Source organism: Solanum tuberosum, unplaced genomic scaffold, assembly GCF_000226075.1.
Source record: "Solanum tuberosum cultivar DM 1-3 516 R44 unplaced genomic scaffold, SolTub_3.0 scf00704, whole genome shotgun sequence".
NCBI classification, from domain to species: Eukaryota; Viridiplantae; Streptophyta; class Magnoliopsida; order Solanales; family Solanaceae; genus Solanum; species Solanum tuberosum.
In genome coordinates this window covers 1-17,217 of record NW_006239680.1, presented here as the reverse complement: position 1 = coordinate 17,217, position 17,217 = coordinate 1, and the positions used below count along the sequence as shown (strand labels likewise).

At 32.3% G+C, this 17,217-nt stretch overlaps 2 protein-coding genes and 2 pseudogenes across 2 annotated transcripts; 3 read left to right on the top strand and 1 right to left on the bottom strand.

The window, feature by feature from the left end:
- LOC107059025 (glucan endo-1,3-beta-glucosidase 8-like) overlaps positions 1-3,922 on the bottom strand; it is a 6,507-nt pseudogene extending 2,585 nt beyond the window's left edge.
- The window catches only part of LOC102592334 (vetispiradiene synthase 3-like), a 38,120-nt pseudogene extending 28,343 nt beyond the window's left edge, over positions 1-9,777 (top strand).
- On the top strand, positions 6,322-8,098 carry LOC102592118 (S-adenosylmethionine carrier 1, chloroplastic/mitochondrial). The gene is made up of 3 exons (XM_015305395.1): positions 6,322-6,401; positions 6,520-6,606; positions 7,944-8,098. Exons 1-3 carry the CDS (start codon positions 6,341-6,343, stop codon positions 8,081-8,083), a joined length of 288 nt encoding a protein of 95 aa, XP_015160881.1. The 5' UTR covers positions 6,322-6,340; the 3' UTR covers positions 8,084-8,098.
- A 5,295-nt stretch (positions 9,778-15,072) lies between the features above and the next one.
- Positions 15,073-15,980, top strand: LOC102595759 (probable receptor-like protein kinase At2g42960). Its single transcript, XM_006367330.1, has 3 exons — positions 15,073-15,438; positions 15,613-15,684; positions 15,863-15,980. The coding sequence occupies exons 1-3, from the start codon at positions 15,374-15,376 to the stop codon at positions 15,978-15,980; spliced, it is 255 nt and encodes an 84-aa protein (XP_006367392.1). The 5' UTR covers positions 15,073-15,373.
- The last annotated feature ends 1,237 nt before the right edge of the window (positions 15,981-17,217 follow it).

The window sequence follows — 17,217 nt, the reverse complement described above, 5'->3', positions numbered from 1 at the left end:
TTAACTTTATCAATCTTGTTATCTTTAAGCATTTGAACAATTGTTGAAGGGGGCAATGTTTGTGCAGCTTGTGTACCCCAATTAACACCAAGACCATATGCAAAACTAGTCGATAGCGCTAAGCAACATGCCCATATCAACAACAACTTAATATGAGCCATTGCTAGTGCTAATCCACTAGCTTCTATATATGTACGTTGATTATATTCAATACGATAATATATGTTCTTCAGAAATATGGTGATTTTTTTAGGGAGAAATGTGAATGAATGAAGTTGAGACAATTTTATTTCAAAGTATGAATGTATGAGCTAATGTTAAGGAGAGAAGAAAACGGACAAACACTAATTATTTCTTTTCTTTTTCTTTGGTATTCCTACAAGTTTTCAAATTATGGAAGGGAGGAGTTTATGCTTTTGTTTGTTATACTAATTTATATTTTATGTGTGTTGACGATATATATAATTTGTTTTTACGTCATCAAGTCAAGGTAATGATATATATAATGATTATGTGATTTTTTTAAATTGTAATATAGTATATTAAAGTAATAATTTATTATAATTAGTTGGGTGAATCAAACTCTACCTTCAACTTTGAATAATAGACATTCTTCTCCTCTTATTCTAATTAACTTTCTGAAAGTCTATTTTGTCCCTAGATTGTCAATCTTAATTTATCAATTTGTTTACTTATTTAAAATCCTAATATCTTTTTTTTCTTAAAAAGAATTAATCTATGCAACACCTGCCCTTTTAGGTTGCTCCTAGTTTGGGCAGCCTACAAGACCTTTACTTGGAGGAGGTCATATTACAACTGGATAGTATCCTCATAATGAATTTCGAAAAAATTAACAATCAGTCTCGAGTCTTATTCTAATTTGTCACAATCAGTCTCAAACGAAGTGTCACAAAGTATATATATATATGCTACTAGATAGCCTTTTAGTGCCAAGTGTGTAATTTTTCATGTTGAAATGACGGTTCGACTTTTTTGGCCTATAAAAAAACCTCTAGGAGGAAGGGAGACATCGAAGAATTCCAAAAAAACAATACACTAGTCTTTCATCTTCTTCCCTTAGAAATTCTATGAGAGAGTCTATACCTTTGAGCAATATCTATTCTTGTAATCAATCATCGCCTTGTAGGTTTAGCTAAAAGAAAATGAACACGATTGACATTAACCTACTTATTTTTAATTACTTTTTTATAAATTGTATTATTAATTAAAATTAATGATCATTTTTCTGATAAATAATAACCTTCACCTCCTCCTAAAATATTGACATGGCAAAAGTATACACACTCTTTTAGACGTGTGAAAGTAAAGAAAAACTAAATATCAGCTTCCAAATGACATGAGTTTTTTTTTAGTTGTTAATTACCACATAATCATATATAGTAATAGTTTATTTGTTTCAATTTTTTTTTCTTACTCCTTAATATATACATATATTTGAGTCTAAAGGCAAAAAGATTGATAAAAAAATTTCAAAAGGACATACAATTCACAGAAGACACCAAAAATGATAAAGGTGTAGAAGACCCATATGCCTTACCCCATTCGCCTATAACAGTGTCATCCGACAAAAAAAGGAGTCGCACTGACACAACAACCTTGTAAGACACATTATGCCTTGCGCTTTACATTCTAATTATTTTTGAAACTCACCCACCATTCTCCTTTACATTCCAAATATTTTTAATTCTTCCCATAAATTAATTCCTCTTTTTCTTTTTATACATATTAACAAAACATAATTAAAATTATGGTTAAATTTTCTTATATGAACCTGGGGCTCTGATACCATAAGCTTTGGCATTCTCGGATTACAATCCGCATTCTATAGTAATAAACTTTTCCCTTTATAACATCGGTACTCGTACCAATGCCCATCACCAACAATTCTCAATACATCACACACAAACAATTAATCACATTGTCTTTTATTACCCCTTTTTCATTATTAGAATTAATCAATGTGGACAAGTCAACCCATCACCAAGTCCCATTACCCCCAAACACTATATTACAAGGAAATACACAAATTCCATACACTTAACAAAGGTTTAGAAATCCACTTGCCTCAAATAGTCGAACAATCACTCTGGGACTTGAGTCTTCCCCTTTCATTGAATTTCCAAATCAAAACAATTTATTCAAATAAATGACCACAATAAGATTTCAAAACTAACAACACCCATATCACTACAGGTCTAAGCCTAGACCCAAAAACTCACATCGATTCTATAATCAAGTTATCCTAATCTTGATACCAACTAATATGTCAACTCTTTCAAGTTCTTTTCCAAATTTCAAGCCTAGGGTTTAGTCTCAATATCTCTAAATAACATAATTTTAATGATCTTTATATATCACAATACACCCACTATTTTATTACATATCTCAATTATTACCAGAACTTGATTTATAATATGATGTTGTACTACGAAATTTCAACTACGAAAGAACAAGCACATCCAGAACTAAACTATATCAAGAGCCGAAGATATGAGAACTTATATACGAAACTGAAACTGTTGTACAACAATCCAATCCTATATATATCATTGCCATCATTACCTAATGATTAAATCCTTCATCCTAATAACTAATTAGTTATACCATAAGAGCACCACGTTGCAGCAATTCAGAATTCCAATTTGAAATCATTTTATTTCTTTTCTAATACTAATCTAATTGCTAAGATACTATTAATTAATCATCGCCGACTTCCAGCCATTACTCCGTAGCACGCCACTTTTCATTTAATTTAACTAATATTAATTAATAATAATGTCATTAAATTATAACATGCCGTAATAATGTAATGGTATCCATCATGCACAAGAAATCAGATATAGAATTGAGAATTTAGATAAGCTTGTACCTGAAATTACTTGCCGTAATGAGACTTTAGGTTTTCCATCCATGGCTGCTCTTGTTAATTCTTTTTTTTTTCTCCTCTGCGTATTTCAAGTTTCAACAGTTAGGGCTTTTGGCCCTTATTTCTTTTATTCATTTATTTATTTATATATTTCTATTATTTTCTTTTTCTATTATTATTAGCAACAAAATAATCCTTTATTAAATCTGAAAATCGTGTCTCTTATTCTTATATGCCATAAATTATTTATAAAAGCTACCAGAAAGGGTTAATATAAAAATAATGGTTAAAATCATAAAACGACTAAGAGGGTCGTTACACATGTATTTTTATTTTCAACAAGAATTACACTTGATATCTACGAATGAATCAAGAGAGAAAGGGAAGGGGAATACGAAATAATTAAGCATAAGAAACTCTTAATATGCTACAAAAACTTATATATATTACCACTATCTAATACATTGGTCCCAAAATTAATTAACCATTATATTAATCTACTTTCTATTATTAATGTTCCAATATTTTACCCACTTTCTCAGAAAATATATATTAATTATTCTCTACACAATCCAATATCATAGCATCATCATAGAGAAAGTGCATATACCCATCTTAAACTTTTTTTAAAAAAAAATCAAAATTTTTAAAGAAATTTTAAGTTTATGTACATTTATTCCTTCCCATACAACAAAACTTGAGTGTCATATGGTAATATAAATATACATACAAAATGAGACACCTAAATTTTTTAACAAAGTAAATAGTAGTAGTAGTACTTTATCTTAATTATATATTTCAAACCATACAAATGTCTAATACATGACATTGAAATTAATATGTCAATTTTTCTTTTAGAGAAGTGTCAAAAAGAGGAAGAAACCAACAAAGAATGTTAAGGATTGCATCCAAACCAATTCTTACTCCAACACTCTCCAAACCAATAGGGAATAAGCAATTATCAACAGACGCACTTTTCTCCACAATTTGTGCCAATCCATCAAAAACACAAGATTCCACATCTTGACCATTCATTTGGAAATACATGTTGAATGCATATGAAACATTTTCATCTCCATCTAACTTGTTGCATGATCCTCCATAATCCACTGCTGTACAATCTGACCTTGAGCAAGCATATTGTACACTTGAAGGTAGTTTGCCTATATAACAACGTCTTGGATCTGTCGATATATATCAAAAACACAAGATTCCACTTGAAGGTAGTTTACCTATATGTTAATGCTGAAAGTTTCAAGTTAAGCAAAGAGTAAAGAGTTGAGTTCATTTCTCAAAAGCTATTAGGGAACTAAGTATTCCCAAAGAAGTTTTTAAATGTTTTTACATTTAAATAAGAACAGAAACTGAGATTTTCAAAGAGCCTTCGGGCTAGTTTTCAGAAAAGAGAAATAGCTTTCTAAATGAAGCAAGCAGGGAAACTGAGATTTCCTAGATAGCTTTGAGCTAAGTTTTTGAGCACTAATCTCAATTCACAGAAGAAGTATGTTTTTTTAAACATAAAGAACTAAGTATATTATATTTTTTGGGAGTTAGTATTGAGCACCGATATGAGGATGCGAGTTCATATTAACTCAAGTCTCCATAAACCATGTAGCCATCATGGGTAGAAAAGGTTCATACTTTTTAGATGAATCATTTTCGCATAGACTAGTGGATCCACTTAGTGAGTTAGCTTCCTATATCACGGCAAGGTATAGGATGGGCCTCGGCAGCATGAGGTAAAGCAATGTATCATCACTATAGTTCTTAAGTGATAGAGAAACTCCCACAACAGTAGTAGCATGGTTCCTCAAGGGGTTCTGCTTAGTGTGAATGGGGGTATGACACTTCATTCATGCATTGCACAAGTAGACTTTGAGAGGGAGCATGGTTTGTCTTTTTATGACATTATGATTATGAATTGACAGCATGTTATATTGCACTTGTTTTAAATTGCCTATAATGAAATGAGTTTATTTAAGTATTCAGGAGTTGAGAAGAGCCAAGGTAAGTGTTTCTTTCATAATCTTTTTCAAGCCTATGTTGTTTTAGCATTCCAACTCGCATACTCGTACATTCAATGTACTGATGCCAGTTGGCTTGCATCGTATTATGATGCAGATACAGGTAGCTAGGATCGGCATTCCGACGCACCGTTGATCCAGTGAGCAGTTCAGAGTCAGTTGGTGAGCCACCTTGCATTCCGGAGGATCCATTTTCGTTTCAGTTTTGGTTTAGCTTATTAGGATGTTGTGGGGTCTGTCCCAACATCCATCTCAGTTGTTTTAGAGGCTTCATAGATAGTCAGTCAGTTAGTAGTTCAGTTGTCTCTATATTACCATTTTCATATGTTAAGACTTGAGTTGCCATTTTGGCCAAGTTGAATGTTGACTATTAAACATTCTAAGTTATTTCATTAGTTAAGTTGAGTATTGTGCTATTATAAATATGCATATAGTCTTCCACTGAGTTAAGTAAGTCAGGCCAAGGGTTCGCTTGGGGCCAGCAATGGTCTTCGAGTGCCAGTCCCGCCCAGGGTGTAGGCTCGGGGAGTGACAAAGGGAGACATCGAAGAATTCCAAAAAAACAATACACTAGTCTTTCATCTTCTTCCCTTAGAAATTCTATGAGAGAGTCTATACCTTTGAGCAATATCTATTCTTGTAATCAATCATCGCCTTGTAGGTTTAGCTAAAAGAAAATGAACACGATTGACATTAACCTACTTATTTTTAATTACTTTTTTTATAAATTGTATTATTAATTAAAATTAATGACCATATTTTGATAAATAATAACCTTCACCTCGTCCTAAATATTGACGTGGCAAAAGTATATACACTCCTTAGATGCGTGAAAGTAAAGAAAAACTAAATATCAGCTTCCAAATGAAATGAGTTTTTTTTAGTTGCTAATTACCACATAATCATATATAGTAATAGTTTATTTGTTTCAATTTTTTTTCTTACTTCTTAATATATACATATATCTGAGTCTGAAGTCAAAAGGACAAAAAGATTGATCAAAAAATTTCATAAGGACATACAATTCACAGAAGACACCAAAAATAATAAAGGTGTAGAAGACCCATATGCCTTATCCCATTCGCCTATAACAGTGTCATCCGACAAAAAGAGGAAGTCGCACTGACACAACAACCTTGTAAGACACATTATGCCTTGCGCTTTACATTCTAATTATTTTTGAAACCCACCCACCATTCTCCTTTACATTCCAAATATTTTTTAATTCTTCCCATAAATTAATTCCTCTTTTTCTTTTTATATATATTAACAAAACATAATTAAAATTATGGTTAAATTTTCTTATATTAACCATAAATTATATCATTATTTTTTTTAGTGAAAAAACAACACATGCATTTGTTTTAGTACCCACCTGTTTAAACAGTTGTACTTTGCTCAGCTGTGACACGTACAATATAAGATAGCAATGGCTTTTCAAGAACCAGAAGCAAACAAGAGAGGCTCCAACTCCAACTTCCCAAGAACTGGTAATTTCCCCCCAACCCCACTAATATTTTTTATTAGTTTTTGAAGTTCTCATTTTTATTTGCAAATGATATCATAAAAGGTCTCAAATTTCTGTCGTTTTTTTGGTATTGGGTGAAGAAAAGAGAATTTTAAGGTTCAAAATGGGGCCTTTTGCATTAGCTTTGGATACAAAGAATTCTTTTGCAGCCTCCTCTTCTGCTACAGGTAATTTACAAGTGAACATTGTAAGTTTTGCTATCGTTTTACTTTTTCTGATTTTTCACCATTTTCTTTGGGTTGTTGTATAAGGAAGTAATGATTTGAGTGTACTGTTATGGAAGAGCCTAATTGTTTGGAGTTTGGACTAATATAAAGGGAAGATTTTTGGACTAATATAGAGAGGCTGTTTCTGAAAGACCGTGGGAGGGATAATGAATTCCAATTAATTGCTGGGTTAAGTTTTGATTGAAACTAAAGGTAGGTGTAGCTATAATCATATCCGGAAATTGCAAGGGTAACTGATATTAGTGATTCTTCTAATGCGTGAATATATGGGAGTGTAGGGTTCCACTGGTCCCCTTTGTGGCTAAGAATGAGTACATGTCCAGTATAATTCCACAAGTGGGGTGTGGGATCTGGGGAGGGTAGAGTGTACGCAAACCTTACTCTTAACTTGTAAGGGTAGGGCGGTTGTTTCTGGTAGATCCTCGGCTCACGAACAGATGAAAAGGAGGCAGCAACAACAACAAGATAATGAGATAAACAAACTGGAAGAAATAAACATGTAGTACTAGAGATTTAAGAATATTAGCAAGCATTTTTTGGGTTGTAGGGACAGAAAGGAATCGGAGATGTTTTGATGGAATATCAGCTCCTAATCATTTCCTTATGTGGCTAAGAATGATGAATAAAGTAATTATAATTACTAGTGTTTTTCGTACTAATATTTCTTGATATTTTAATTTGACAGTGTTGTCGTAATGTTGTTAAATTAAGTGCATGTACTTTGAATTACATATCTGATTGCTAATATGTACTGCTACTTGTTGGTTTTGAACAGACGACACTTACTAGTGATAGTAGTGAAATATTTCTGTTAGTTACATTAAGGAAAACTTTTTCCTTCAGAAAATACAATTAATCAAGCAAAACTGTTTAGTGTAATGATAGGTCTAGCTTAATGGCTCAAGCATTAATGCTCAATAGATTGAATGGTGCTCCTTTTAGAAACACAAAAGTTTCTTTCTATCAATTCTGAATACACTCAACTTTAATTGTTTAATGAGATTAACTAACTACTCTTGAGCTGATGTCTTGAATACCAATGTGCACAAAGCAAGCATGAAATAGAGAGGTAGCAGTGATGGTTTCATTTGTCACCATTTTCCATTATTAAAATGTTCTTGTCTCTTTGGCAAATTATACTTAAGAATAAGCTCTAGGTTTCTCGATGAAGGATTAGAGAATAACCATGCATTGTCCCATATTAGGATGTAGATTCATATTGATTCTTCGCCTTGTAGTTTCCGGTTCTTTCTTGAGGATGTGGTTTGATTTTGCAGATGCATCTGGCAGAAAAATGGATAACCTTCAGATGGTACCAAAAAAGTTCTTTGCATCAATCAACAATGAAGAAGAGAAACCATTTGATTTTCTACGGATACTATTTGGTATGTCTGCTGAAATAATAGTAATTAAATGATGATATTGGAGCATTCTTTGTCAAGTTGTCATATATCCTGAAGTTGTCGCTCTCTTTATTTAACGGCTTGCCCACAACCAACCTCCACCTCTAACAAAACACATCCTCCCAAAAAGAGGGAAAAGAAGGAATTAGGAAAGACAAATAAGAAGATCATTTCTTTCTCTCTACACTCTGCAGTTGACAGATAGGAACTCTCTACATCAATCTGGTTTCCCAACTTCCCCTTTCATTTGTTATTTTGATTTCATTTACAAAAGTACTTCAACATTTGTAGGTAGGAGTTGAACAGCCACACCACACAGATATTTGAATAGTAAAGTCTTTTGTCAAAAAGTCATTTTGACTACTTTTTTGTTATAGAGCTGGTATACCGGGGATTCTTCCAACATTAATAAAATCATTTACCTTATTTTAGAAAATGTTATTGAGTCACTAGTAAAAAATGTTCTTGAGGGACAAAATAATTTTACCTATTATACCCTCAATTAATTACTTTGAAAAAGGTATAATTTCTTGAAAATCTTAAATTTTTAATCCATCCGCTTCATAATTAATAGGGGTAAAATGGTATGTCAATAATTTCTTTCTTAATAGGTGTGCCAATTTAAAAGTGGACAAGTAATTAAAGACAGAGGGAGTACAATTTTTACATATGTGTTTGCCAACATATTATAAACATTCACTTCTAAAAATTGGATCAAAATCGAGGGTCAAAATAGATGGACAGAGTCATTTTTTTTTTTTAAATGACAAACTGTGCATCATCGATTTTGTCTTCGTCACTTTCATGAAATTGACGGACAGGGATGGTTATTCGTCAGTTTTAACCGACATATAATCGACTTTGTTGGTTGGTTTCGTCACTTTTATGAAATTGATGGACATGGACGGTTATTTGTCGGTTGGTTATGAAAAAACGACAGACATGGTCAGTCTTTTAGAAATATACATAAAAAATGTAGCTACTTGAAATCAAATTCAAGTATTTTCTATAATTTTGAACAATTCTACTTCTTGACCACACATGATCTTTACTAAAATATTTTCATAGTTTTTGTTTATAATCTTCAACTTCAATTTTACACTTCAGAAATTGATCCTATCCTTCGTTTTTTTGTAAAAAAAGAAAATATTAAAAATCGAGAGATTGCGTCAATTTTTTAAAAAAAATATATTTTTGCGCGAAAAGGAACTCGATAGATACCCATGGCTATCTATTTATTTTTTTTAAAAATAAAAATAAAAACTGACCGACCCCATAAAAAAGAAACTCGATTTTTCCTTAATTATTTGGACCTACCACATAATGGATTTTTTTTCATTATTTTTAGTAGTGATTTTTTATAACATTCTCATGATGAATTATATATATATATATTTTTTTCTTATAGATTGAGAAAGAAAAAGGACAACTTGTTACAGGAATAGAATGTTATATGCAAGAAAATAATTTATGTGTAGAAGAAGCAAGTGCACAACTTTCTGAAATAGCTAAAAGTGCATGGAAGGATTTGAACAAAGAGTGCATTAAGTCTACTGATTCTATGCCAACTGATATCTTGATGCGCGTTGTGAACCTAACACGTCTGATTGATGTCGTTTACACGAACAATCAAGATGGATATAGTGATCCAAAAAATAATGTGAAATCTGTGATCGAAGCTTTACTCGTCAATCCCATCAATCTGTAAGATTCTCAAGTCGATCAACATGGAAAATGGTCAATGAAATAAGTCGATGTATATGCTTTATTCAATAATTTTCACTAATAAGTTATTTGAAATCCGTTATATTTTATTTATCAATTAAATTTAAAATTTTAATTATTTTTTTTGTGTGTCTAATACATATATCCTACACATTGTGATTTGTTTGGAATTTTTCTTTGGATGAAACATCAAGCAACTTCCAAAAAACTACAGTCATTTCTAATATGACAAGGGATTTTTTTAATCTTATAGGTAGATAAAATGAAAATATCGAACCATTCTAATAGATTAAGAGTATTTTGATCCATAGGTGGAAGAAGAATATTTTTGAAATATTTCTAATATGTTAAGGGAATCTTTAACCCAATAGATGGGAAAAAAGGACAAGTTTGACCCAATAGGTTGAAGGAGGACATTTTTGAACATTTCTAATACACTAAGGATATTTTTGAACTTTTTTCCTATATTGAATACTCCAGTCAGTTAAAGTAAAAGTACAATATATGATTATACACATTTGAAGCTATAAATTACAAACTTATTTAAATAACGGTGAGATAAATCTTGAAAATTGAATTCAAAATTATTTTTGATTATGAATAAAGCAAAAGAGAAAATAGAATGAGAATTTATGATTATGAGCAGAGGATGTATAAATTTTAATACAAACTACTCCAATAAAGAATATTAGATCATGAATAATTTTATTTACAAAAGGATCTCAATATTTGGACTCGTGCTTAAATTTGTTTTTTTATCAATAACAATTAAAACTTACAACACAAATATTTTATAAATATGATTCACTCTCACTCAACATAAATTAAGCTAACTCCAAATATTATTAAATCATGTCATACAATGAACGATTAAATAAACTAAAATATTAAAGACAAAGACTATTTTAAGAGTAAAATATTGTTGATAATCTGAAATTTTCATTGTTAATCTCTTTTCCTATTTTATACCCCTTGTATTAAGCAAATTAAAAATTAAAGTGAATTATAACATCTGCAACACCCCTTGTATTAAGCAAGTTAAAAATTAAAGCGAATTATAACATTTGCAATTGTTACACAAATTAAAGCAATCATTACGAAGAGAATAATAATACATGCATAAATATCATTCAAAAATCGCTTTTTATGTTAAGTTACTTTATTAATTTATTATAATTTTCAGAATCCTAGTTATAATATTCAGTTATATTTGCAAAACACAATCATAATTTATGTATTAAGCTATCTTGGCAAAATGCCACGTGGCAGGTACTAAGCTGTTTGCTTAGTTTTTTTACATAATTTTTTATTTTTAATTTATTTGTGTTTCAATTTTTTTCATATTCTGTTTCAAAAAAAAAAATCAAATTCAAACTATTATAATCCTTTTCATGACATGCTAACATAAGAATAATTCATAAAATCCATGTTAAAAATGAAAATAAAAAAATTAAATATGAGATAACTAATAACTAAATATATATTATTATTTTAATTTTATTTTATAATTATATAGAAAGGTGAAGAGGAGGACGACCAAGGGCAAAAAGATAAATTTAACCTAACATTACACTCTCTCTCCATAATTCTAGAACCCTACATCTTCTTATAGAAGAATCAAGTTCTTCCATCTCTCTTCCTCCAACCCCAACAATGATTACAACAATGAATCATATGATTCTTCATAAGTCTTAAGAGTGACTAATAAAAATACTCGACATAGTTCTAGAAGCAACCATTTCTGTACTTTCTTCCAATCGACAAATACAACTCAAAAATCTCCAATTTTTTTTTTTGCTTCAAACCTAGTTTCTTGGCACCTTCAAGTACAATTCTTTAGTTCTGTTATCTCTCAACAAGATCTTCCGAATTTGGGTAAGTTATGTTTTTCAATATTTGCTTCTTCTGGGAAACTAAATAGAGAACTCATAAGAAAACTTTTAGCTCTTTTTTTTACAATTTAAGGTATGATTCTCTCTCAATTTTTGTTCAAATCTGCTTCTTTTTATACTTCTATAGTTTGCACAAAGCAACAAGTGATACTCTCTTTTCAAGACAGTTCTTTGAGTTTCTCTTCATTTTCTCATCTAAATTGTGCTATTTCAGGTTAGCTTTTCTCTCAATATTTGTCCTATGTTCTCTCTATTTTTTCAATATCATGTTATTGAGGAACAATTGTACAGTAACTGTTTGGGCTTAGCTAGAAAAATAATTTAATTATTCTGGTGTTGAGCACGGGCCTTACCAATCTAGTTTCTATTATATAGAAAGGTGAAGAGGAGGATGACCAAGGGCAAAACGGTAAATTTAACCTGACATTACACTCTCTCCATAATTCTAGAACCCTCCATCTTCCTCATTAGCACAAAGTGGACTCCAGATTTTCTAACCCCTCTGAATAGAAGAATCAAGTTCTTCCATCTCTCTTCCTCCAACCCCAACAATGTGAACAACAATGAATCATATGATTCTTCATAAGTCTTAAGAGTGACTAATAAAAATACTCGACATAGTTCTAGAAGCAACCATTTCTGTACTTTCTTCCATCGACAAATACAACTCAAAAATCTCCATATTTTTTTTTGCTTCAAACCTAATTTCTTGGCACAAGTACAATTCTTTAGTTCGTTGTCTTCTCAACAAGATCTTCCGAATTTGGGTAAGTTATTTTTTTCAATATTTGCTTCTTCTGGGAAACAAAACAGAGAACTCATAAGAAAACTTTTAGCTCTTTTTTTTACAATTTAAGGAATGATTCTCTCTCAATTTTTGTTCAAATCTGCTTCTTTTTACACTTCTATAGTTTGCACAAAGCAACAAGTGATACTCTCTTTTCAAGACAGTTCTTTGAGTTCTCTTCATTTTCTCATCTAAATTGTGCTATTTCAGGTTAGCTTTTCTCTCAATACTATCTTCTCTCCGTTATCGTCAGATTTCCCAATTTGATGGCTTAAATTCATAGCCAATGTTATAATTATTCCTATTGCTTGAGATTACTATATAACTTTCCTTTTTGCGTGGCTGCAAAGGCACGGATGACCTTCCTTACAAACTTAACATTTAGTTTTATTCCTTCAAGTCATCTGAAATGTAATCTAAAGTGAATAACATATCTATGATTTATTGAGAACCTCCCGTACGTATTTACAGTTGTACGTCATCTAGCCTCAGAATATAAAGTTTAACCATAGAATCTCACAACTTCTGTGGTTGAAAATGAAAGTTGGTGCTCAACATGTTTGATTGCATAAAGTGTGCACCTTTTTTGCTGAAGAATTTGATGAAGCAACTATATGCACATTTTTTTATATTCACTGAAATGCATAGCTCATGATTGTATTCATATCTTTTACATTCTATTGCAGGGATGACAATATTCCCAGTTTATTCATCTAAAAGTACTTGATGAAGAAGTTGAATCTTTCTTACGAAGATGAGGTAAGTAACTTTTTGTATTTTTGGCTATTTAGCAATCAATAAATGTCATTAACATTTATTTACAATCCTACCTATTTTGGTTTGAGGGATGAAAAATTATGTAGGAGCATGAATTCATGTAGTTTATTATTCTGTTGGGTGTAGTGTTGGTCCTGGTAGTTTTAGAACTTGGTTTTCAAGAGAATTGATTGTGTATGAAAATTTAAGGGTTGATGCCAAGGGGGCCAGAAAGTGTATCAGTATTGAACCCCCAATTTCAGAATGAACTAGCTCAACCTTTCTGTGCTTTGACGACACAACTTTGAATTAAATGAACTGTTATAACTTTACATAATATAGGGATGAGGAAATGGCCAATGGTATTGCTTGTTGTGAAGTGGGAATTTGGAAGCTAAATACTTAGTTTTCCTTTAATCTTTTTTTTAATCGTTTCAACTGTTCTCTTTTTAGGAATTGATGAAGACAAAGTTGTTAATAAGGGCATGGCTTTAAGATTTACTGTCATTTTGACTTAAGTGAATGCCAAGACGAGTAGGCAATTTCCAAAGTAGTGTGTTTTTTGCATCTACATGAACTACACGCTTTTTATACATTAAGTATGCTCTATCTCTTCTATATCTATGTTATTAATCAGGCTTGTCTGGAAGGTACTTGTTCACTAGGTTGCTCGAACTCTTCAAAAGTATTGTCACACTCATGTCAAATCATCCAAAAAGCTATTGAGAGTACCATATCGGATATGGACGGGTAATTGGTCGCCTTGGATGGTCTTGGACATCCTCGCCCTATGAGCTAGCTTTTGGGTTGAGTTAGGCCCAAGATCCATTTCATTACACATGCACTACTTTTGGAAGATCCGATATGCACCTATTGACATTTTTGAAGAGTATGTTGCTCGGACTCTTCAAAAGTATTGGCGCACCCGTGTTGGATCATCCTAAAAGACTACTTTTGGAGGATTTGAAGTAAGGTTTTCAAAGGAGAATATTCTTGGTGTGGGAGGATATGGCATGGTCTACCACGAAAATTTGATTAATGGAACACTGGTAGATATTAATAAGTTCCTCAACAATCTCTGAGTTGATAAAATCAAATTATATGCTTTCTTTAATGGTCCTTTTGTTTTAGTTGCCAACTTGAGTTTGAATTTAAGATCTTTGTCCCAGAGAAAGAGTTTCAAGTGGAGGTTGAAGCCATTGGCCACGTACGTCACAAAAACTTGGTTAGCCTTCTAGGATACTGCATTGAAGGAATGCACAGGTATTTCCCCATTTGGAAGTCCCTGATAGTCCTATACCTTTTCTGGGTACGGTACTTGTTCACTAGGTTGCTCGAACTCTTCAAAAGTTTTGTCACACTCATGTCAAATCATCCAAAAAGCTATTGAGAGTACTATATCGGATATGGACGGGTAATTGGTCGCCTTGGATGGTCTTGGACAATCCTCGCCCTATGAGCTAGCTTTTCGGGTTGAGTTAGACCCAAGATCAATTTCATTACACATGCACTACTTTTGGAAGATCCATATGCACCTATTGACATTTTTGAAGAGTATGTTGCTCGGACTCTTCAAAAGTATTGGCGCACCATGTTGGATCATCCTAAAAGACTCTACTTTTGGAGGATTTGAAGTAAGGTTTTCAAAGGAGAATATTCTTGGTGCGGGAGGATATGGCATGGTCTACCACGGAAATTTGATTAATGGAACACTGGTAGATATTAATAAGTTCCTCAACAATCTCTGAGTTGATAAAATCAAATTATATGCTTTCTTTAATGGTCCTTTTGTTTTAGTTGCCAACTTGAGTTTGAATTTAAGATCTTTGTCCCAGAGAAGAGTTTCAAGTGGAGGTTGAAGCCATTGGCCACGTACGTCACAAAACTTGGTTAGCCTTCTAGGATACTGCATTGAAGGAATGCACATGTATTTCCCCATTTGGCAGTCCCTGATAGTCCTATACCTTTTCTGGGTACGAAATATGAAGCTTTAGATTGTTCAATTACTTTCATGCGCATGTGAAGTAATTGAATGAGTATTCTTGTTTAGCATTTGAAAATGCTTTGTTCTAAAGCATCACCACAAGATGTTGGTTTACGAGTATGTCAACAATGGAAATTTGGAACAGTGACTTCATGGAGCCATGCGACACCACATGTATCTCACTTGGAAGGCTAGGATGAAGGTTCTCTTTGGGACAGCTAAAGCGTAAGGTCATTCAGTTAAGATAAATCTATTTTGGGACAGCTAAAGCGTAAGTTCTCCTTGTGCTATCATTTCTTGCAGTCTTGCCTATTTGCATGAGAATATTGAGCCCAAAGTTGTTTATCGACACATCAAATCAAGTAATATATTTGATTTGATGATGACTTCAATGGTTAGGTCTCTGATTTTGGTCTGGCCAAACTCCTTGGTGCCGGTAAAAGTCATATCACAACTTGAGTCAACCTTTGGGTTAGTTTCTTCCTTCCGCTCCTTTTGATTCCATTCCAGCTTGCTTCATGTTCTGGTCTTCTGGATTTTACAATCTTCAACTTCTGGTGTCCTGTTTTATTACCTCTTTAGATATAAAAAGTTGAAACAGAAGTTTTGCAGTATTATATTATTTCACATCCTTACAAATATTTGACAGGTATGTGGCTCCTGAATATGCAAATACTGGTCTCTTGAATGAAAAGAGTGATGTTTATAGCTTTGGGGTAGTGTTGTTAGAATCGATCACAGGAAGAGATCCTGTGGACTATGGCTAGCTTTGGGGGTAGTGTTGTTAGAATCGATCACACATGAAGAGATCATGTGAACTATGGCCATCCTGCCTAAGAGGGCCCAAGAGGTTCGTTATCCTTCGTACCTTATCTTAAGATCTAATTAGCACACTTGATGTAAAAATCTTATCTGCATCCTCATTATAGAAAAAGCTGTAAAACTTATTGTGCCCAGATCTTTGGCAGAATAGATCTTTATATTAATGCTCGCTTTGCTGGTTTTCTAATATTTGTCTCATTGTCATTTTCTGTTAAGTTTCCCTTGAGTTTTCTCTGGATTATTACTTGTTCTTGATATACCATGTACCATAACAAATGTACACACACTATTAATCTTTGAGAAGGATATCTGAACCTGGTAAGTGGTAGCAGATATGTGACTAGCCAGTGCCTTTTGGTATATGTTGATTACCATTCACTTAGTAGAAAGGGGCTGTATTTTAATGTTCTAGCCTATTAAACATTAAGCACCATTTCATTTGAAATAAGCAAGTATATGTGTTTTTCTAGGGTTGGAGATTATGGTTAGTGTTGTTAAGGTTCTACAATGAGCATCTTAACTTCAACTCATAGTCCATTCTATTTTTGGATCTTTTATTCTAAAATCTATGCTGTTATTTTCTCTCTTCTCCACTCTTCTGAGATTTGCTCTTCTCGAGTTGCTGCTTCGATTTCCAAGTTAACTATTCCTTCAAATTCCACCATAATTTTGTTCTTCGGGTTTTGTAAAATGTGGACTTACATCTGCTCTCCAGATGTAGGTATCTTAATTGTCAAGTCGTTTGAGCTACATGTAGAGTTCTTAGTCAATTGGCTTAGTGGGAAAAGCTAACCTTTCAAATTCCATTTTAGTTGTCTACTTCTAATTTTACATGGTTCTTAAGAAACAATGATTAACATGAGTATTGTTTTACCATAATACTCATATTAATTGATATCTATACTTGGATCTTGAAAAATGATTTGGGGACGAAGTAATCAATATTGATGGTAAATTAGGAATTTTTGTTTTGGTCTCTTTTTGATAAGTTAAAAGTACCAAGTATAATCGAAAATCTATTATTATTTTTTAAATAATGGACAAGTAAAAGTAAACGGAGGGAATAACAAGCAATAATAAATTTAACATCATTAATTAATGTGTAGTTTCTTCGAATCTTTGTCTGAACTCTGAAGCGAACAATATTTTAAGTTAGCCTAAGAGATGGACTACAAAATGAGA